General features: G+C 45.4%; 1 protein-coding gene across 1 annotated transcript in view; it reads left to right on the top strand.

Annotated features, from left to right (window-relative positions):
- Positions 1-22,104, top strand: part of LOC126260331 (synaptogenesis protein syg-2-like) — a 437,845-nt gene extending 415,741 nt beyond the window's left edge. Inside the window, exon 14 of the mRNA XM_049957655.1 lies at positions 21,022-22,104. Within this exon, the coding sequence (XP_049813612.1) occupies positions 21,022-21,378 (357 nt within the window). The 3' untranslated portion in view covers positions 21,379-22,104. The remainder of the gene's footprint in view (positions 1-21,021) is intronic.
- The last annotated feature ends 1,679 nt before the right edge of the window (positions 22,105-23,783 follow it).

The raw sequence follows: 23,783 nt of genomic DNA, 5'->3' as shown, positions 1-23,783 counted from the left end.
AACCGGATTTTCCGGTCCTCATTCCTTGGCTTCTGTTGGTGATAAAAAGGTACGATCAAGTGTTTTGGATATTTTGAATAGTCCTTGTACTAGGGACAATTTGTTTACCCAACAGAAGGGTCGTCTCATTGTCATTACCGCACAGTACGTGGTCAAACTGCGAATATAGCTTCTTAGGCAAATGTAGCATAGCGGGTGGTTCATTTTGTATTTGGTATAGTCTACGGTGAGGCTGATAGTGCTTTGGGAAACACCATGAGTTCAAGGGCGGTTCCTCGGAAAAATCCACAGAAGCAATTTTTTTTTTTTTTTTTTTTTTTTAATGTGTTCTTGCCGTCACCAGCGGACGAAAACCTACCCAACTATTCCAAGACGACTGTGCACAGGATATCTCTGACATATTTACTATACATTCATAAGATCCCGATTTAGAACAAACTTGAGAATTTTTTTGTTATCTTTATTCGTTTCCGAGATGTGTAAAAGTGATATCCATAACATCCGGCATTTGGTGAAATCTAAATAATAAATAACGGTAGCATATTGTTCAGATTTTGACAGTATATTCATTAGTCACTTATCTGAAAGAGCAGTCCCCCGTTTTCAAAAATCTTCACCCATTACCGAAAAAGAGCCCAGAAACTTGTTTTAGGGTACCAAACCCCAGCCGCGCATTTCGAGACGGCTATGCACAGAATATGGTTATAATTTTTACGATGTATTTCTCACATCCCGATCTCGGACCTTAAAAATTTTCTTCATATCTTTGTCCGTTTCCGAGATGCAAAGGTTGAAAGTTACCCAGCTTTTAGACGTAAAATACACGTGTAAAATGCGGTGTGAGCTGAAAACGAAGTTTAGAAAGTGGCGCAGCATGGACAAATATGCTATAAAGTGTTTTCGTTATGACTGTAAACCCCATAATGTAACACTAAACCATATGAAATTTTATATTTTTTTAAATTTTTATTTTATGATTTTTATTTTTATTATTATTATTATCCTTCTTGCACAATAAAATCCGCTCTTAGGTGTAATATTAGTTTTGTGTCTTTTCACATTCACATAAGTAAAATATCTGTATATTACTCACCAATACTTTTCTTTTATATGAGTTGCCAAAATATTTGAGAAAATTTTTAAAGGTGGTGAGGAAGACAGAATTAGGCAAATGGTACCCTACTTTTCAGCAGATTCTTTTAAAATAAGCACGAACATATTCGTATTTTCTGTGGTCTGACAGGAGCAGTTTTTGATTATACAATGTTCATAAACGATTGTTTATAGTGTATGACGAACGTGAGAACGGATACAGTTACCAGTAAACTACCACAGACGTGTTATAATTCTGAAACATGAAGTATTTACGGTAGCCGACCGTAACTGTGTATTAATTGATATTCAAATATCTATTTTAATTATTCTCACTACGCTTTTCGACGCATTATTTCGTTTGCAATAGCGTGCTATGCAGACGTGTCGCGAATAATTCACTGTGTATCAGGGTGGGAGACGTGGACCTGCTAACAAACAAAAGTCGCTTTACTTTATCGACGTGATAATCAAAATCTTATGATTACTCATCGCACTAGCTAGCATTTGATCCAAAATCACGAACATTGAAGAGGAGACTAAGGAATATCTGTTGTCATTATCGTGACCTCCCTTTTAAGTTAAACAATATTTCTTCTCTTTAACAAAGAAACAGTTTTAGTATAAGATCATCTACAGTATTCCAGCTTCTCATTCACTAACTTTAATATAGTTTTTGTCCTCAGCACCATACATATTCATCCCATGATGTGATAGCTTTCTATACATTATTATTAGGTGATTCTATCATGTATTATATACTGAAAGGAATTTAGAGCACTGACCTGTATGAGTAATTAATTTAGCATGACCGATTTCGGTGACTGACCGTATTCATGGGACATGTACAAACCAGCGATCACCTTGAAATCACGTAAACCGTTACATTAGGTTAAAGGAAAGTTCCTTAGAGTCACGTACGTAATTATTTACTTGCACGCCTGAATGAAGGGACAATAATGACTACTGACAGCCGTCCAAAATTAATTATAAATAAATTTGCTGAATGAGAATACCTTGTCCCTGAGGTGTGTTAGGCACAGATGAACTATCTATTAGTGACGTATAAATATTTGTGCAGGACCGGGACATAAGGGAGTTTGGGTCGGTATGGGTGCCGTGAATGGATAGCCGAAGTGGTTAGTGCGACCGCTCACGATAAATGAGAAATCTGAGTTCGAGACCCGATCTGGTACAAATATTCAAATGTCCCCAGTAGGAAGTATATCTACAGCTAACAAAGCTGATGTCAAATATTCGCATTCAGCGAATTTATTTTGAATTAATAAATAATTACTATCTGTCGCCAAGAAGCCTTCGTAACCTGGTGTAATTGTGTACATGACTTGAAGGTGGTCGTTTGAGCGAGACTGCTTGTGGATAAATACCCATGTTCGATTCGGGACAGATCTGGGGATGTTACTAGCCACGGGAGTAGCACGTGCCTCATGTGGACGAGCGTTGTCCGTTGAAAAATACCACGATGCTGCCGCATGAGTGGTAACACATATGGACGCATAATGTCCCTGAGATACCGTTGTGGTGTCATAATTCCCTCAAAACTGTCCAATATCAATCTGCAGATAACCTCTTCTTATTTTCGGGCCAGCTACTCATCTCCAAACCTGTTTCACGAAAGTTAAATACGCTTTGTTGAACTCTTATGTTTACCATCATCATCCTCATTTCCCCTCTATCCAACATCTGGTTGGGTAGGGGTATCAATGGTACTTCGCCACTTTACTCGGTCTTTCCACCATTCTTCTTCCACAATTTGGTTCCACAGCAGGTTTCTCCTCCTTAAACTCATCTTTTTCGTATAACAACAAATAATCCTGAGTTAACAACGAGCATCAAAACCGATATAGGGATTAGTGAACACAGGGTTGTCGTAACGAGATTGAATATTGTATTCCCCAAATCCTCCAAAAATAAACGAAAAATATACCTATTCAAAAAAGCAGATAAAAATTCACTTGACGCCTTCATGAGAGGCAATCTCCACTCATTCCGAATTAATAATATAAGTGTAGACCAGATGCGCCTTAATTTCAAAGAAATAGTATCGCCAGAAATTGAGAGATTTACACCAAACAAACTAACAAAGGCGGAGCTGATCTTCCTTGGTACACAAAACGGGTTAGAACACTGTTGCAGGAACAACGAAACCAACATGCCAAATTTAAACAGACGCAAAATCCCCAAGATCGGCGATCCTTTACAGAAGCTCGAAATGTAGCGCGCCTATAACAGGTTCCACAACGAAACTTTGTCTCGAAACCTAGCATAAAATCCAAAGACATTCTGGTCTTATGTGAAGTATGTTAGTGACAATAAACAGTCAATGTCTTCTCTGCGCGATAACAATGGAGACACTATCGAAGACAGTGCTGCCAAAGCAGAGTTTCTAAACACAGCCTTCCGAATTGCCTTCACAAAAGAAGACGAAGTAAATATTCCAGAATTCAAATCGAGAACAGCTGCCAACATGAGTAACGTAGAAGTAAATGTACTCAGAGTAGTTAAGCAACTTAAATCACTTAATAAAAGCTAGTCTTCTGCTCCATACTGTATACCAATTTAGTTCCTTTCGGAGTAAGCTGATGCATTAGCTCCATACTTTACTATTATATATAACCGTTTACTCGGCGAAAGGTCCGTACCAAAAGACTGGAAAGTTGCACAGGTCACACCAATATTCAAGAAAGGCAGGCCCATATCGTTAACGTCAATATGCAGCAGGATTTTGGAATATACATGGTCGAAAAATTATGATTTACTTCGAAGAAACGGTCCATTGGCGCACAGTCAACATGGGTTATGAAAACATCGTTCTTGTGAAACATAACAAGCTCTTTATTCGCATGAAGTGTTGAGTGCCATTGATAAGGAATTTCAGATCGATTCCGTATTTCTAGATTTCCAGAAGGCTCTTGACACTGTACCACACAAGCAGCTCATAGTGAAAATGGCTGCTTATAGAATATCGTCGTCAGTTATGTGACTGGATCTGTGATATCCTGTCAGAGAGGTCAGTTCGTAGTAATTGACGGAAAGTCATCGAGTAAAACCGAAGTTATTTCTGGCGTTACCCAAGGTCGTGTTATAGGCCCTTTGCTTTTCCTTATCTATATAAACAATTTGGGAGATAATCTGAACAGCCATCTTAGTTTGTTTGCAGATGACGCTGTCGTTTAACGACTACTATAGTCATCAGAAGATCAAAACAAATTGCAAAACGATTTAGAAAAAATATCTGAATGGAGTCGAAAATTGGCAGTTGACCCTAAATATCGAAAAGTGTGAGGTCATCCACATGAGTGCTAAAATGAACTCGTTAAACTTCGGCTACACGATAAATCAGTTTAATTTAAAAGCCGTAAATTCAACTAAATACCTAGGTATTACAATTACGAACAACTTAAATAGGAAAGAGCCGATAGGAAATTTGTGGGGAAGGCTAACCAAAGGCTGCGCTTTATTGCATGACACTTATAAATGTAACAGACCTACTAAGGAGACTGCCTACACTACGCTTGTCCGTCATCTTTTAGAATACTGCTGCTCGGTGTGGGACAGTTACCAGATAGGACTGACGGAGTATATCGAGAAAGTTCAAAGAAGGGCAGCACGTTTTGTATTATCGCGAAATAGGGGAGAGAGTGTCACAGAAATGATACAGGATTTCGGCTGGAAATCATTAAAGCAAAGGCGTTTTTCGTTGCGACGGAATCTTATCAGGAAATTCCATTCACCAACTTTCTCCTCCGAATGCGAAAATATTTTTTTGACACCGACCTACATAAGGAGGAACGATCACCACGACGAAATAAGGGAAATCAGAGCACGTACGGAAAGATATAGGTGTTCCGCGCGCTATACGAGAGTGGAATAATAGAGAATTGTGAATGTGGTTCGATGAACCCACTGCCAGGCACTTAAATGTGATTTGCAGAATATCCACGTAGATGTATATGTAGAAATAATTCTTGTTCTCGATCTTCCTTTTGGCCTCTTGCCCTCAATCTTGAACTCCATAATTCTTCTTGGTATTCTTCCCTCTACCACCTCTTCACATGCCCAAACCATTTTAATCTATTCTTTTCAGTTTTCTCAGTCAACTTCTCCACTCGAATTTCCTTCCTAACATCGTCCTGTCTTATGTTTATATAGCTTTGAAAACTTTAGGAAATTATTTACAATACAGAGGTTGTGTACTATACCATTTGTTACAGCTGTGGAGTAACTTGTCACTACGAAACAATTACTTCGCTGTCAGATTTAAACGTATATCAACCCTCTGAGGCTTTATACTTAAATATTTAAGAAACCTAATTGATGAAACACCAGTAGCGCTGCAAAGTTCATTCTCTCCATTAGCAGGAGGACTCAAATATTTCATACATAAAACATGTTCCTAAGTATAACATAATAATTATTACCAAAAGCTGATGAGTAATTTAACGGCATTGAAATACTTGAGAAGTGTGTGCTGGAAGAACTGAAAGTTACACCTGCCGCATGAGCACCCCAGAATAACTGTTTAAGGAACGAAATGATTTAAGGCGTAATGCATGTTATAAAACTGTGACGACATGCTTTAGACTTACTTGTGGTTAGGATAGTACGCGCAACCAAACATCAGCTGCGGCCGCCCTCGGCATAGTGACAGTATCGAACTGGCCATGGCAGGGGAAACTTCAGCGTGGAGCTGTGTTTGGCCCGGCGCAATGGCAGCTCTAGCTGCCATCACCAGATAGAAAGAAGAGAGACACGTTTTGCTCAACTTCCACCGATGCAGGACTCCTTTTAGGGCATATAGAGCCTCAGCAGGTTGGTATTTGTTAAGTTATGACAATCAATTACTCCGCAACTGTAACAAATGGTATGTAACCCTAACGTTGTATGGTAAATAATTTCTTAACAGGTTTGGAAACCTTTGAAACAGAACCAAAGTAGTTCTTCAGGATTTCCAGGCGATCTGTTGACATTCAGAAAAACTGGACTTCTGCGAGATGTTCGCGTCTTTCTCGCACGATTTTTCGACGGCGTAACTCGCTGTCTTCTTCAGAGGCTACCCGAGAATGGTCATTGGGCGGATCTAGTCCAGTATTTATGCCTGTAAAGTGCTGGAGCTCCCTAGTCGGTCCGCGCCGCATCGGGTGTTCTCTCCGCAGTCCGCACCCGCCAGACGTGGCTCCCATGGTCCTTTCTGGTCACAGGTGTTCCTACTGCCGCCCGAGTCCGTCTCGGCCGCTATGACACCAAGATTGTCACACAGACTCATAGATACTGGGACAGCGTCATAAAAGAGCCCATCGAAATCAAAATAGAGGAGAATCTCATCAACTGTGACACTGGATACCAGCTCAGCAACGCCTGGGATCCAGCTCTTGAATTTCTGAAAACTCAACGCAAAACACATCGAGATCTCCAAAGAAACAAGAGTGAGGACCAAGTAAAAACCAGGAGGCAGAGCATCAGACACTACAAATTTGTCCTGACACTACCGAGATGACGACCACGATTCTAGAGGACGTACAACTCGGGCACAGACGTCGGTCGGAACGCCAACGATCAGAGGGAACCACTGGAACTGCGCCTGACGGAAGCTGATCGGAGACGGAACAATCGACGCGGCGTGGACCTAGTACGAAGCGCCCAGGAAGAAACAGAAGTGGAAACCAAGGAAACAGCCAGGATACAGAGCACCAGACACTACAGATGACAACCAAGACCCCAGAGAGCGGCCGAGCGGGGCGCGGACGGCAGTGGGAACACCAGCGACAACAGAGGACCATGGCAGCCGCACCTGGAGGGCCCGACCGCATCATCTTAATTTATTTATTCTATTGAAGGGGAATGTAGTCTATTACCCTAGGGCATTTACTACTACTTCTGTTATGTCATACTGGGTATTTCTTGTGTTTTTATTTAATACAATACATATTAAATTTCTTCTTTTAAACCGTGCATGCATTCATCTTTCCAGCAAACCTACTGGCCGCTTGTAGCGGTCTCGATCGCCTGGTGGAGTTCTGAGGTTCCTGATGAGTTCATTCGTCAAGTCTTCTGCCTTCCTACAAATATTCTGTGCTGCTGCTTGAATCCTTCGTAGGACTTCCGGTTCCTTGACCGCCTAGTGGAGCATTCTTGGTGGAAATTGGTTGGGAACGTGGAATATTAGTCTAAGGGCCTTATTCTGCAGTGATTGCAGTCGCTGCATGTGCTTCGTTGCTGCGTTGCCCCATGCAGCACACACGTAATCCATCACGGGTCGCGTGAATTGTCGAAATATCAGCAATCCATTTTAGATGGAGAGGCTGGACCTTTCAGTCTGGAGAGGGTAAAGAGCCCCAGGCGTTGGTCGACCTTATGTCGGACGGCAGTAATTTCTGGCTCCCAGATCACGGACCTGTCTATAATTACTCTCAAATAGGTAGTAGTGTGTTTGCCATTCGATATCTTCATAGTTGAGCTGGATGCACGGAACTTGCGGCTGTCTTCTGCGTGTAAAGATCACAGATCACAGCCTGGCTCTTCTAGGCATTGCAACGTACTCTCCACTTCTTCGACCATGTCTCCAGGTCAGTGCAGGCTTCCTGCAGTCTTCAGTGTATCGCCTGTGGCCACCTTCTTCTTGTATAGATGGCAGTGACATCGGCGTAGAAGGGCTGTTCTACACACGGTAGATCTGATGTGAAGATGATGTACAACATTGGGCCAAGCACGGGACCCTGGAGTACTCCTGCAGCAATCGGACAGTCCATTGATGTTGATGCGTCGACACGGACGAAAAACTCCTATCGCTCAAGTCGGATGCCGTCAGCTGGACGCCGACCCTTGGAAAACCCATATGTCATAGCTTTCAGAGGAGGCTACAGTGCCAAATGCTGTCAAATACCTTTGATACATCTAGGAATTCTGCACCGCAATGTTCTCTATAGTTGAAGGCATAAGTAATTTCTTCAACAACACGTTTCAGTTGTTGCATCGTGGAGTGCTCTGGGCGAAATCCGAATTGTTCCGGTGGTAGAATGCTTCTGGTGGGCGCGGACTAAAGAGCGATCACCTGATGTGATGCAGACCAACTAGGGAGCGCCCAGCACCTTACAGCCATAAATACTTCCACGAGTGATGCTGTGGCAGAGAATTTGTTGCTCTGTGGCATGCGCGCGCCTTGCAAATTGTTGTCGTGTTGCTGTTCTCACTACAATAAAGCAAATTTTCATGTGATTATGCACCCCAAAATGCGCAGAAAGGGAAGCTTAAGGAGAAGACACGAGACAGGTGCTGCGCTGCCTGTGAAGTCGACTGAGGATAATGCCACAGAAGACGAACCAGGCAGCCCAGACAGCCACTGTCTGGTGATCGACGCATCTGCCAGCCATGTAAAAGATGGACAGATGACAGAAGGACTAGCAACCACAGAGCAAGCAGTCACGGAGATGATCGCAGGCCGAAAAACTTCGACACCACCAGTCTTCATCCGATACTAAGGAGAAGACTGGCTGGAATTTTTCGGCAAGCTATAAGAGGAAGCCAAGGGGGAGATCAGTGACAAATGCCCTAACAATGAGGCTGTACAGAGGTCCAGATGGAACTCTGGGCCGACTGTGAGGCTCTGATGCCTATCTTCAGCCAACACGTGATCCCAGCGCCTGAACGGGCGCAAACCAATACACCAACAGCAGTCAAGGCATATCTACGAGGATTACAATGGCTATACCGTGACGACTTAGTCCACAGAAGACTGCGGCAAGCCGTGTTTGGAGTGGCGGCTGTCTGACTGCACAATCGGATGAACAGGAGGAAGCCACCTCTCTTCATTATGGCCATAGCTACAGCCATGAAACGATAGTGAAGGAAGGAAGCGGAGCATTTCTGTGAGCTGAATAAGCTCAAGTGCTTCAATGTGTAAGTGGAACAACTGCCAGTGGGACTTGACACTAAGCCATAGTGCTTCAAGTGTCAACAGGAGTGACATGTGGCAAAGTATTGACACAACCAGCCAGTATGCATCAAAGGTGCTGGCAAGCACACCAGCCATGCCTACTTGCAGAAGAAAGAAGAACCCCTGATATGCACCCACTGCAGCGAGCCACACATCGCCAGCTGGTGTGCCTGCAGAGCCTTTGCTGGCCGTAGCGACACCAAACAGGCGACGTCCAGAGAGCTGAAGCAACATAAAAGAAATGCAGAGGGAGGCATAGGGATAGCAAGACCGTTGCCTTACATCCCTAGCAGGACAACAGCAGTCTGACCGCAGCCCCACCACCAGCGCTGCCGACCGCCCTGTCCGCCTCGCCCGCCAGCGGCCAACGGCGGGGAGGTGGGGGGGTGGGGTGTCAGGGGTGGCCGACTGCGTGCAGATGGATCATGGCTGACAGCCCAAGACCACCACACTGACCAAATTGTCGCAGAGGCAGAGGGCGGCGCACCACCTTGCAGACAAGACGCACCACAAACAGACATTGACGCCACCCTGGAAGAAGCGGTATGCCTCTGCCGGATGGTGCTCCACACAGACTCCACACTGAGATGGAAGCAGCCTACCTCATGCTGTGGGAGTCCTTCCGTCCTCGACTGCTAGTGGAGTCACGTTCGTCACAGATGACCGCTAAAAACGGGCGTCGATGGGTCTTCACATCTGTGATCCTGCTGGCTGCAAGAGCAGACCTCAACAAAGAAGAAGAGTGGTGACAAACAGTGCCAAACAAACGACTAGTGTCGAAGCAAACCAAGAACACCAAGAGGTACAAACTCGGGAGTTTGTTAACTGACACGACAACTTAGTCAACACTGAGGTGCTAGACAAGACAGCCCTGAGGGCGGTGGACCCAGACGACGCGTATCAGTGCCACTGGCTCGAGATCTGGCGTTGGGAAGAAGTTGAACAACTCGGAAGTCTGAAAGAGCTCTAAAGGAGGATACAAGAGCAAGAAGGATGCCGTGAATGCCAGCCCTATCGCTACCATAGGGGACAGGCCAGCCCCAAAGCGCAAGACAGCAAGAACAATGATTAAATGCTGAGAAATCAAGCCAAATCAACATAACACATCCTGAGTAAAGCAGTATGAGAGGCAAAATGGTGTCAACACCTACAGCTCTGGCTGGGGTTTTCAGGTTTTCCTTAGGCTGTAACGTAAATACCAGAGGTGTCCCCCAAACTTCCAGCAAATAAATGCCTAATTTGGATATATAAGTACCCCCCCCCCCATTCCCCTTGCAAAATAAATAAATAAACAGGGCCAACACAGAATAACAGTCACCTCATGACTGAATAGTGTTAAACCCCAAAGGCACTCGAACAGCCTGCCTTCCTCCTTAAGAGAAAGGAATGAAAAGAGCGAAAAAAGGGAAAAATAAATCTGCCGTCTGTCACAGTTACTCTTGTGCAGCCGAGGCGTGCAGATCAGTGACACAGTGTCAGAGAACTTGCTACCCTGTGATGTGCGTGTGCATAGCAGCTTGTAGTTGTGCTGATGTAATCACAGCAATAAAGCAAATTGTTGTGTGATTAACCGCGCCTCACAGTCGGCAGAAAAGGAAACAATGGAAGAACACACAGGGTGGGAGCCGCTCCACTTGAGAAGTCGACTAAGTGTAAAATGGCAGAACACGAACCAGTCATCATGGACAGCCACCGACTGGTGATCGACATATCTGAAAGCTGTGAAGAAGATGGGCAGACTACGGTAGGACCAGTAAGCAATAGGGAAAGTGGTCACAGAGAAAAAGGCAGGCAGAGACACCATGACCGATGTGGCTGTGAGGTTCTAGGCGCTTCAGTCTGGAACCGCGTGACCACTCCGGTCGCAGGTTCGAATCCTGCCTCGGGCATGGATGTGTGTGATGTCTTTAGGTTAGTTAGGTTTAAGTAGTTCTAAGTTCTAGGGGACTGATGACCACAGAAGTTAAGTCCCATAGTGCTCAGAGCCATTTGAACCAAAACCGTGACGCCGCCAAGCTTTATCTGATACCAAAGAGAAGACTGTCTGGAATTTCCTGGCAAGCTAGAATATGAAGCCAAGGGGGAGATCAGCGTCAAATGCCCCAACAATGACGCGGTTCAGGAGGTCCAGACGGAACTCTGGGTTGACAATGAGGCTCTGATGCCTCTACTCGGCCAAAATGTGATCCCAACGCCGGAAGGGGTGCAAACCAAAAGACCAACAGCAGTCTAGGCACTTCTACAACGATTGGAATGACTGTGCAGTGAAGAGGTGGTCTGCAGAGGACTACAGCCAGCTGGCTTCAAAGACGTGGCAGTCCAACTACACAGTCGGATGAATAGGTGGAAGCTGCCACTCTTCATTCTGGCCATCGATGAGGGCGTGGAGCAACAGAGAAGGAAGGAAGGGAGGAAGCAGAGCAAGTCTGTGAGCTGAATAACGTCATGGGCTTCAATGTGCAATTGGAACCGATTCCAGTGGAACTTGGCAGTAAGCCCCAGTGCTTCTAGTGTCAGCAAGATGTCCATGTGGCAAAGTGCTGCCACAACCAGCCAGTATGCATTAAATGGGCCGGCAAGCACACCAGCCATACCTGTCCAAGAAAAAAGAACCCTCAACGTGCGCCCACTGTGGTGGGCCACATGTCGCCAGCTAGCGTCGCTGCAGAGCCTTTGCTGCCCACGGCAGCATCAAGACATTGATATCTGGAGAGCTGAAGCAACATAAGAGAAATGCAGGAGGCGATGTAAAGGCAGCACAACTGCTCCTTTACCTCCAGCACAGAACAACAGCAGTACAACAGCAGCTCCACCTTTAGCACAACAGCCTGTACCACCTGCCAGTGGCAGTGGAATGGGGGTTGGTCAGCTGTGTGGGGCATGACATTGGCAGACAGCCCAAGACTGCCATGCTGACACAGTTGTTGCAGTGGCAGAAGGCAGTGCACCAACATACAGCTAAGATATGCCACTTATGGACATTGATGCTGCTGTGGAAAAAACGGTATCAAGCGTCCAGATGGTGCTCCACCGTCACTGACTGCAAGAGGAATTGGGTTCGTCATAGATGACCATGCAAACGGGCATCGATGCAGCATTTCCAATAGAAGCCTGCCCATTGCAAGCATGGATCACAACAAAGAAGAAGAGAATGGTGACAAACAATGCTGTACAAACGACCGGTGTCACAGCAGAGCAAGAAGACCAAGAGGTACAAACTTGAGACTTTGTCAACTGCCAAGATAACATAGTCAACACTGAGTTGCTAGACAAGTCAGCCCCGAGGGCTCAAGATCGAGACGACGTGTATCAACTTAACTGGCTCGATGCCTAGCAAAAGAAACAGGCCAAACAACCCGAATTTCAGGAAGAGCTCGATAGGAGAAGACTAGAACAAAAAGAACGACACCATTACAAACCCTACCGCCTTAACCAAAGATAGGCATGCCCCAAAGCGCAAGGCTACAAAAACAACGCCACAGCACTGACAAGTGAAAAAGAAAACAGCCACTCGACAGCAAAGCATTATCAGAATCAAAATGGTGCCAACACCAGCAGCTCTGACCGTGTGTTGCAGGTTTTCCTCAGGCCATAAGGTGAATACCGGAGCTGTCCCCTAAATTTCCGGCAAATAAATTCCCAGTTCGGAGTTATAAGTTCCACACTTTTTACCTAAAAAAAATAAATAGAGACAAAACAGAATTACATACACCTCATGGCTGAATAGTGTTCAATCCCTAAGGCACTTGAACAGCCTGCCTTGCTCCTTAAGAAGAAGGAATGAAATGAGCAAGAAAAATACATCTGCCAGCTCTGAAGAAGATGGGCAGACGACGGCAGGACCAACAGCCACAGGGCAAACAGTCACAAAGAAGAAGGCTGGCCGAAAAATTCCAACACCAGCAGTCCTCATCTGATACGAAGGATAGGATTGGCTAAAATTTCTTGGCAAGCTAGAAAACGAAGCCAAGTGGGAGATCAGCGTCAAATGCGCTAACAATGACGTTACTCTGGGCTGACTTTGAGGCTCTGAAGCCTCTCCCTGACCAACACGTAATCCCAGCGCAAGAAGTAGCGCAAACCAAGAGACGAAAAGCAGTCAAGGCAGTTCTGCGAGAATTGCCATGGCTATACAGTGAAGAAATGGTCTGCAGGGGGCTGCAGCGAGCTGCGTTCAGAGAGGTGGCAGTCGAACTACACAATCCGCCACTCTTCGTTCTACCTGTTGAGGCGGCTGTAGGGTAACAGAGAAGGAAAGAATCAGAGCAAGTCTATGAGCTAAATAAGCTCATGGACTTCAATGTGCAAATGGAACCGATTCCAGCGAGACTTGACAGTAAGCCACAGTGCTTCTAGTGTCAGCAGGAAGGCCATGTGGCAAACTACTGTTGCAACTAGCCAGTATGCGTTACATTCGTTGGCAAGCACACTAGCCATGCCTGCCCGCAGAAGAAAGAAGAACTGATGTGCGCTCACTGTATGTCGCCAGCTGACGTGGTTGCAGAGTCTTTTCTGGCCATAGCAGCACCAACAAGGCGACGTACGGAGAGTTGAAGTAACATAAGAAGAAATGCAGAAGGAGGCATAAAAGCAGCAAGACCGTTGCTTTACCTCTGGCACAGAACAACAGCGGTCCAACAGCAGCCCCACCTCCAGCACGGCCGCCCACCCCACCTGCCAGCGGAAGTGGGTGGGGGTGAGGGGGGGGGGGAAGAGGGTGACCGGCTGCTGACAGACGGACGGTGGCAGATGGCCCAAGACCGCTGTGATGGCCAGGTCGTCACAGTGGCAAAAGGCAGTGCACCACCATGGAGCCAAGAGGCACCACAAACAGACATCGACGCCACCCTGGAAGAAGCAGTATCCCCCTTCCGGATGGTGTTTCACTTGGAGATGGAAGCAGCCTGCCTCACTCCAATGGAGTCCTTCTGTCTCACTCTGTGAGTGGAGTTGCATGCATGACAGATGACCATGCAAATGGGCTTCGATATGGGCTTTGATGTGGCATCACAAACAGAATCCTGCTCGTTGCAAGCGCAGACCACAACCAAGAAGAAGAGAATGGTGGCAAACCGTGCCATAAAAACCACCGGTGTCGCCACAGACCAGAAACACCAAGAGGCATGCCACTGCCATGAGAATTTAGTCAACACTGAGGAGCTAGAAAAGACAGCCCTGAGGACGCAGGATCGAGACGACACGTATCAACCCAATTGGCTCGAGGTCTGACGAAAGAAAGAGGCTGAACAGCTGGAATTTCAGAGAGAGCTCGATAGGGGGAGTCTGTAACAAGGAGAACCACGCTAACGCCAGCCCTATCGCTATTACAAAAGATAGGCTCGCTCCGAAGTGCGAGGCGGCAGGAACAACGCCGTAGCGCTGATAAAGCAAAAACAAAACATAGCTGTACCTAAGTGCAGGGCCATGAGAGGCAAAAGGTTGCAACACTAGCAGCTTTGGCTGGGTTTGCAGGTTTTCCTCAGGCCGTAAGGTAAATACCGGAGCTGTCACATAAATTTGCTGCAAATATATTCCCAATTGGAGATATAAGTCCCCCGCCCTACGATACCCCTAGCAAAATAAATAGATAAATAGAGCCAACACAGAATAACAGACTCCCAATGGCTGAAGCGCGTTTAATCCCCAAGGCACACAGACAGCCTACATTCCTCCTTAAAAGGAAGTAATGGAATGAGGAAAAGAAAAAAGCCCAATGACCATTCTCGGGTACCACCTGAAGAAGACAACGAGTAACGCCGCTGAAATATCGTGCGACAATGAAAATGTCAGAACCAAAGTAGTTTAATTTTCGTCTGACACATGTGAACATGCGATACTGGACCGATACTGGTTATTTGAAACTAAAAGGAAGTGACTTGGTAAATATTTCTCTGAAGAAATACCAAACACGACTCATAATCATGTTCGAGGTCTCCCCACACCGTGAATAACATCACTGAGTCTCTCTAAATCAATGGAAGTGTGGGGACCTCACCCAAGATCGCCACTGTACTCGACGATGGTCATCCAGGTAAAGGCTTAACCGAGATCGCTGAACGCAGTGCGGCGCTATTCGTCAGCAATCCATGCTTCCCGCTCGTGGCCCCTTTCGTGACGCAGCCGTTTGGGTTGCGGTGTCGACTGCAGCCTACACATGGGACGGTAACTCCATGGTCCGCCTGCTGCTTGTCTACAGGATAATACCGACTGCTGGACGCCGTCCATTACATGTTCTCGGAGATTACAATATGCTTGGTTCATAATATCCTATCCTCCACTGCGATGGTCAGACGTGATCAACCGGAACCTTGACAACGAATGTGCCTGCCACAATGTTCCAATGCACTCCAACATCGTGTCACGGTCCTGGATGTTGCCAAATGGAGAAACTTTGCAGGTGATGACACCACCATCCCATAAGTACGTGGCATCTCCGTGTCTTTTGCAGTGATCACCCAACCAACTGACGCTGTTCACATCCATAGCACAGGGTGTCAATATTCCGGGATATGACAGGACCGATTGTTCGACAGTGTGAAAGAAATCTCCTCTGATGCAAGTGCTTTGCTTTCAACATTTTGGGAGAAGGTAGTATGACCCAAAACAATATAAAATCGTATGGTAAAATTAGCTGTAAAATGCATACCTTAAGAGATATGAGCACTTGCTCAGTTGAACGATGTGCTTTACAGCAGCCAAGATGAACAAATGCTCATAGCTCTTTAGGTATGCACTTTAGAGCCCATGTACACTGCTGGCCACCGTAAATGCAACACCCTGAAGGAAGCATCCGAATCAAGTGAAATTTACACCATGAGTTTGCAGCGATGAGATATGCAACTGATTAGAATTTCAACGCAGACGCACCTCACGCGCACCTGTGGCGCCACCTCATAGCGCCATTTAAGGTTTGGCGATTTCGACGAGTGTACGTTCGGCACGTGTGTTTACCTTGTGGTTGTTTCACAAGACGATCAGTTATGCCTCGTAGACAACAGCGAACATCTTTTCATCAAGTATCCGACAGAGGAAAGATAGTGGCTTACCGAGATTGTGGATTATCGTACAGAGAAATCGCTAGTCGTGTTGGACGAAACCAAACAACTGTAATGCGGGTATGTGACCGTTGGATGCAGGAGGGTACGACGGACCGACGTGGTCGATCGCATTCACCTCGGTGCACCACTGCACGTGCTGATAGGCAAATTGTGCACATGGCAGTGACGCGTCACATTGCGTCTGTAACGCATCATCCAGTGTCTGCGCGTACCATTTGACGCCGTTTACAGCAGAGTGGTCTGTCCGCAAGACGTCCATTGCTTCGTCTACCATTGACGCAGAACCACAAGCGCCTCCGTCGCCAATGGTGTGATGACAGACGGATGTGGACGGCAGAATGGAATGACGTTGTCTTTACTGACGAGGCACGCTTCTGTCTGCAGCACCACGATGGTCGGATTCGAGTGTGGAGACACCGTGGAGAGAGGATGCTGGACAGCTGCATTATGCACCGCCACACTGGTCTTGCACCGGGTATTATGGTATGGGGCGGTATTGGATATTACTCTCGCACGCCTCTAGTACGCATTGCCAGTACTTTAAATAGCCGGCGCTACATATCCGAGGTGCTGCAGCCAGTTGTCCTTCCTTACCTTCAGGGCTCGGCCACAGGCATATTTCAACAGGATAATGCGCGACCACACGTGGCACGCATTGTCCAAAGGTTCTTCGTCAATAACCAGATTGAATTGCTTCCCTGGCCGGCTCGCTCTCCGGATCTTTCGCCGATAGAAAACATGTGGTCCATGGCTGCTCAACGAGTGACCCAGATTACATCCCCAGCTGCCACACCAGATGATCTTTGGCAACGTGTGGAAGCTGCTTGGGCTGCTGTACCCCAGGAACACATCCAACGTCTCTTTGACTCAATGCCGAGACGTGTGGCAGCGGTGATCTCCAACAATGGCGGCTACTCTGGCTACTGATTCTGGCAGGAACCACATGTCTACGTCTACATTCATACTCCGCAAGCCACCCAACGGTGTGTGGCGGAGGGCACCTTACGTGCCACTGTCATTACCTCCCTTTCCTGTTCCAGACGTCTGTAAACGTAATCATTTGATACTTGGTCAACATGTTATCTACAAAATAAATTTTGTTGTGCTACCTCTTGTCTTTCTTGGTGTTGCATTTACGGTGGCCAGCAGTGTATATTGGACATTTCGTCTTTTTTGGTCCATACTATCACTCTTGAAAATGCGGAAAGCAAATAGCTGGTAATGGAAGAGATTTGTTTCACGGTATGGAAGAAAATGGTTCATAACACTGAAGCTATCCACTTTAGAGCCCATGTTTACTAGCCTATTTTGCTCCGATTGGTCATTGATGTCACACACATACATACTGATGGTTTTTCTAGGGCACCTGATGTGCCCTACCAGGCCCGCTAACAACACAAAAAGATGAGCAATACTAACGACCTGTACGGACCGTGCTATCTGTCACACAAAATCACAATTCTAATAATTTACAAACACACGTAAGAAAAAGTTTTACATCACTTCGGTTCCGAGAGTCCCAGAGCCTGCACAGAAAACTGGAGTAGAGGTCAACATAAACTTCATTTCCACCCTTCTTATTGCTCATGAAAACGACACATTGCATGTTGTACCACCATACAGCGAACATTCAGAGGTGGTGGTCCAGATTGCTGTACACACTGGTACACTAATACCCAGTAGCACGTCCTCTTGCACTGATGCATGCCTGTATCCGTCGTGGGATGCTATCCACAAGTTCATCAAGGCACTTTTGTGATTTTCCCACTCCTCAAGAGAGATTCGGCGTCAATCCCTCAGAATGGCTGGTTGTGTCATGTCGTCGATAAACAGCTCTTTTCAGTCTATCACAGGCATTTTCGTAGGGTTCAAGTCTGGAGAACATGCTGGCTACCCTAGTCGAGCGATGTCTTTACCCTGAAGGAAGTCATTCACAAGTTGTGGACGATGGGGGCGCGAATTGTCGTCCATAAAGACGAATACCTCGCCAATATGCTGCCGAAGTGGGTGCACCATCAGTCGGAGGATGGCATTCACGTATCGTACAGCCGTTACGGCGCCTTCCATGACCACCAGCGGCGTACGTCGGCCCCACATAATGCCACCCCAAAACAGAAGAAATCTTCACCTTGTTGCACTCACTGGACAGTGTGTCTAAGGCGCTCAGCCTGACCGAATTGTCTCCAAACAGGTCTCCGACGATTGTATGGTTGATCGCATATGCGACACTCATCGGTGAAGAAAACGTGATGCCAATCCTTAGCGGTCCATTCGGCATGTTGTTGGGCCGATCTGTACCGCGCTGCATGGTCTCGTGGTTCCAAAGATGGACCCTGCCATGTATGTCGATAGTGAAGTTGCACATCATGCAGCCTATTGCGCACAATTTGAGTCGTAACACGACGTTCTGTGGCTGCACGAAAAGCATTATTCAACATAGTGACGTTGCTGTCAGGGTCCTCCGAGCCATAATCCGTAGGTAGCTGTCATCCACTGCAGTAACTGCCGTTGGCGGCCTGAGCGAGGCATGTCATCGACAGTTCCTGTCTCTCTGTATTTCCTCCATGTCCGTACAACATCGCTGTGGTTCACTCCAAGACTCCTGGACACTGCCCTTGTTGAGGGCCCTTCCTGCCACAGAGTAACAACGTGGTATTGACTGTCTAGGCATCGATGAACTACAGACAACACGAGCGTGTACCTCCTTCCCGGTGGAATGACTGGAACTGTTCGGCTGTGTGCTATAAATAACAGTTAAGGATCCTGTAATGTTATGTGAGCCTCAGTGCCCGTTTTTTTAACTAATTTGTGTCTGATTTTATTCTGAGAAGCTCAGTAATGTGTGTCAATACCGTAAACGTAAATTTGATTCAAAAAGTACATGAAGTGAAGCGAAGCGCCAACTGGACAGCAAAAGCTCTTTAGCGCGGAATCCTCGCAACGATAGTAGTTGTGAATCTTTGAGTATGGACTCTAAAAAAAAAAAAAAAAAAAAAAAAAAAAAGGCAATTGATTTATTAAAAAAAAGGAGAACTGTTAATCTGGATCTTGTGGAAAGTGGACGTGTTGCTAGGCCGTCGCTCAGAGCGTATTGTTACATTTAATGGAACTTGATATTTTAGTGATAAAACCAAGTAAAGTATAGGTAAGAGTTGCCAAACATTTCTGTATACAAATTTTCTGGAAGTGAAGAATGGAAATATATTGTTTTTGGAAAAGGAGGTGAACTTTATTGTCGTTGCCGTCTATCAATTGATAAAATTGCAAGTGTACAAAGTTCACTAAAATACAGGAAAAGAAATGCTTTCTCTACAGTTTTCATTCAATTAGTAACAACCTCTCATAAATTCTTACTTACAGTAATTGGATTATGTTCTTGTACAATAGTATGGAGCTGAACTCCACTGACCAATTTTGATGTAGCAGAACGTTAGTTTAAAAGAAGTCTGTGTGTTAAACAATCTCCTTTCCTCACGAAAAGCAGATTGTTGTTTGATCTTATTTACTTACAACAGTGGTCCCTTAGGTATGAAAAGCTACGAAAACGTGGGCTCAAAGCTATCTGCAATACGGCCAAGTAACTAACAGAGTCGTAATTTAAACCTTGAAGTACAATAACTTCCTCCAAATTGCAATACGTCAACAACTGGTGCAGAAGCTGATCATTCAAGAAGACAGGAACCACAATTCAGTTATCAGTTGCGACTTAATGTAAAAATCTCAATCAAAAATCAATCTCTCTCGCTCTCTCTCTCTCTCTCTCTCTCTCTCTCTCTTTCTCTCTCTCTCTCTCAACACATATACAGGGTGTTACAAAAAGGTACGGCAAAACTTTCAGGAAACATTCCTCACACACAAAGAAAGAAAATGTGTTATGTGGACATGTGTCCGGAAACGCTTACTTTCCACGTTAGAGTCATTTTATTACTTCTCTTCATTCACTTTAATCATGGAATAGAAACACACAGCAACAGAAAGTACCAGCGTGACTTCAAACACTTTGTTACAGAAAATGTTCAAAATGTCCTCCGTTAGCGAGGATACATGCATCCACCCTCCGTCGCAACTGGTTCTCCCGTAGCACTCTCCATACAGTGACGTGGTCAACGTTACCTTGTACAGCAGCAACTTCACTGACGCTGACATTAGACTTATCGTCAACTGCACGAAGAATTGCCTCGTGCATTGCAGGTGTCCTCGTCGTTCTAGGTCTTCCCCAGTCGCGAGTCATAGGCTGGAATGTTCCGTGCTCCCTAAGACGCCGATCAATTGCTTCGAACGTCTTCCTGTCGGGACACCTTCGTGCTGGAAATCTGTCTCGATACAAACGTACCGCGCCACGGCTATTGCCCCGTGCTGATCCATACATAAAATGGGCATCTGCCAACTCCGCATTTGTAACATTGCACTGACTGCAAAACCACGTTCGTGATGAACACTAACCTGTTGATGCTACGTACTGATGTGCTTGATGCTAGTACTGTAGAGCAATGAGTCGCATCTCAACTCAAGTACCGAAGTCAACATTACCTTCCTTCAATTGGGCCAACTGGCGGTGAATCGAGGAAGTACAATACATACTGACGAAATTAAAATGCGCTCTAACGTGGAAATTAATCGTTTCCGGACACATGGCCACATAACATCTTTTCTTTATTTGTGTGTGAGGAATGTTTCCTGAAAGTTTGGCCGTATCTTTTTGTAACACCCCGTCTAAATATTCATATTATTAGAAAAAAAGTCATTTTTATAATCCTTAAAGAAAAATACATGAGAAGAACACCGTTTTCACTAACACATTATTCCTAATTTTAAAAAATATTGTTTGTACTAAAATGTGTCCAAACTTCCCCTGTATGTGACGATTTCTGTTCTATGAAGAGCATGTAATATAAAGTGGACGCCGTCTTTGGACAGGCGACGCTGCGGAGGCCGCCGGCGACGCGCCTGCAGCAGGCGGGCGTCCGGCCGGAAGTGACGTACGCCGAGCTGCGCCTTCCGCCGCTTCAGGCTTGCCCGCCGATGCGCCGCTACTACCGCCACGAGCCCGTCGTGTACGCACAGATCGCGCACGCGCCTCCACCGGCGGCGACTTCCGTGGCGACCGTGACGTCAGAGGCGGGAAGCGCATGCGCGCTGAGGGCAGCGTCGCCGCAGCAGCTGGAGGTGCTGCAGCAGCAGCAGCAGCAGCAGCAACAACAACCGCAAGAGTCGCGCGAGGTGGTGACCGTCAGGACGCCCCTGATGGTCGGCCAGCAAGAGAGCTGCGTCTAGTTGCGCATGCGCACAGTACCTGCAGCCACCCCTCCACTCCTGGACAGTAGGGATGGCGCCCGAACGAACATGCTACAAACCTACAATGAGCTTCTACGTGAGAGTCTGCAAGGAACTCTGACCCGCAATCAACTCTTCATTATCGACGCAATAGATTTTAAATAGTCACCACACCCAGAGGCATAGAATTGCTGCCTAGGAAGAACAAAGTTTGTACTGCAATAGGCTAACACCTTCAGGACCCCCACTGCATTGGCAAAGCATCTCAACGGATGGCAACTCAATGGAGGCACTCGTTCGAAAATATCACTCCTCCATAAAGTGTACATAGGTATATCATGCGCAGAAGTCGACTTCATCGAGTGTCAGACAATATATACGTTTCTGTATACAATTCGTCTGTGTGTAACTCTGACGTGTTCTTACAATTCTTATGCTGATCCGTTATGTAAAGCCTGTTATCTAATCAGGAATTTCACATGCAGTAAAATATTCCTAGTTATACAATATGGAATGTACAATAAAACATATCTTCATAATTTTCCTAAACATCCACCTAACCTTATTCACGTTGGGCATCTGCAACAGTGGCGGAAACGACAACTTTTTGCACTGGACGTTGTGGAGGTTCAAATTCATTTAAGTGAATTTCACTTCAACAATCGCCAAGTTCGTCTAATTCTACGGTCATATCATTATTGAAGTCTTATCTGTCTTGCCTCTTCTTCTACGTTTCAAGGAGTAGGCTTATTTCCCGTTCCATCCTCACAAAAGCCACATATTACTTGCCCTTCCTGTATCTCTCTTTCCTTTAGGTCTATAGTTTGTTACAAGTCTGACAATTCTTTCTACACTGATTCCATCAATATGCGTCTTCCATTATGTTATCCCATGCATTTTCTATCATTCAAGCGAAATATATTTAATTCTCTACTTCATAAGAATTCATTATTTTATCTCTCACTGTACAGCATTCTACTTTCCGCAGTAACTTAATATCAGTTATTACGGTCTACAATAAAATGCCCTACATCTATCACAACGTTTTATCTAATTGAAAGTGGATTGCAGATAAAGCAGGTACCAGTTCCACACATTTAAATTTATGTTGTTTGACGCGGTCTTCTTACTTTGCTATAGGAGAATATACCTTTTTCAAGTCTGTAGGTTTCTCTTCCACAATTTTCTTTGTATATTAATGATTATATTAGACTTCCTTGCAAAAAGTAATGATAGTTTTTTCAACTATAATTTAACTTCATAATTCAAGTATCTCGATCAAATTTGGAGCCGAATATTACCCTTGTAGCATCATATGCTATATGTTACCTGTTAAACGAACCAGAATACATTACAAAGTAAAATGTCAACAATAAAGGGTTTGTGGAATATAAGTTCACCATCCACCAAACGTTTTGCGGCTGCGGCTACTGCTCGCTCACTCCCTACGGTACCAATGGATGAAATAGTATTCTTTAGTTATAAATAATGTTTTGTCATTCTTTCCAATAAGGCTATCATCGCCTATCTATACGCTGAACCACTTCACATAGTTCTCAAAGCAAGCAATTCAACATCAGAGTTATTCACTGCTATAACTTTAGGATGTACGGTGAACCTAATTACTACCGTCTTACTGGCAACGCACAGCTTTCGTTGCATGTAGCAGATAAGTAGGAAAAGGGTAAGAGACTCTTTAAATTTCAGTCGGTTGTTGTACAAGCTTATACTGCCGATTGACTAAACCTATTCTGGCAAAGGCTATCATACGAAGTAACGTTGTATAACAGAGCTTGTTTATGTGTTCAGTCAACACTAAATGAACTTTGCAAAATACTTTCGAAATGAATGGCGGCTAAGTTTATAAAAATATGCGGGTTATAAGAAAATTAGACACACTGTTCATTCCTTCAGGGATCGACTGTGATAATATGTCACGCAGCTGCGTACACCTGTTCTAGCAACGTCAGAACGTATACTTATGGGAGATGTGCTCTTTCGTGACACTATTAAACCATTCGAGCGTGATAGGATTGTTTTCGAATGATATTTTCGTGTTTGAGGACGGATGTTTCTCCCAAAAAGTGCCATTCCTTTTGACAGGTAATATACTGTAGTTATCGTCCACACTGTACTCCAAGATTTATGCATAAGGTGACCCCAGTTCCTGTACCAAAATGTGTCAGACCCACACAGTTACCCTTGTGCTGCGTCGTTTGGAATGGCTCTGTTATCTTCTGTGGCACACCCAGATTATAGTATGCCCCATGTATAGACATCAGAGAGCCTTCGTACCCTTGGTGCACGTGCCTGGTGCCAGCTGCAATGAAACGTGAGTGGGAAAAGCCATTTTCCAAAGTTACTACGAGTGGTGGAGATGTCGATGACGCTGTTGTCTGAAAATC

Source organism: Schistocerca nitens, chromosome 5, assembly GCF_023898315.1.
Source record: "Schistocerca nitens isolate TAMUIC-IGC-003100 chromosome 5, iqSchNite1.1, whole genome shotgun sequence".
In the NCBI taxonomy this organism is placed as follows: Eukaryota; Metazoa; Arthropoda; class Insecta; order Orthoptera; family Acrididae; genus Schistocerca; species Schistocerca nitens.
The sequence above is the reverse complement of the archived record's forward strand: the minus strand, read 5'-3'. Positions and strand labels throughout refer to the sequence as shown.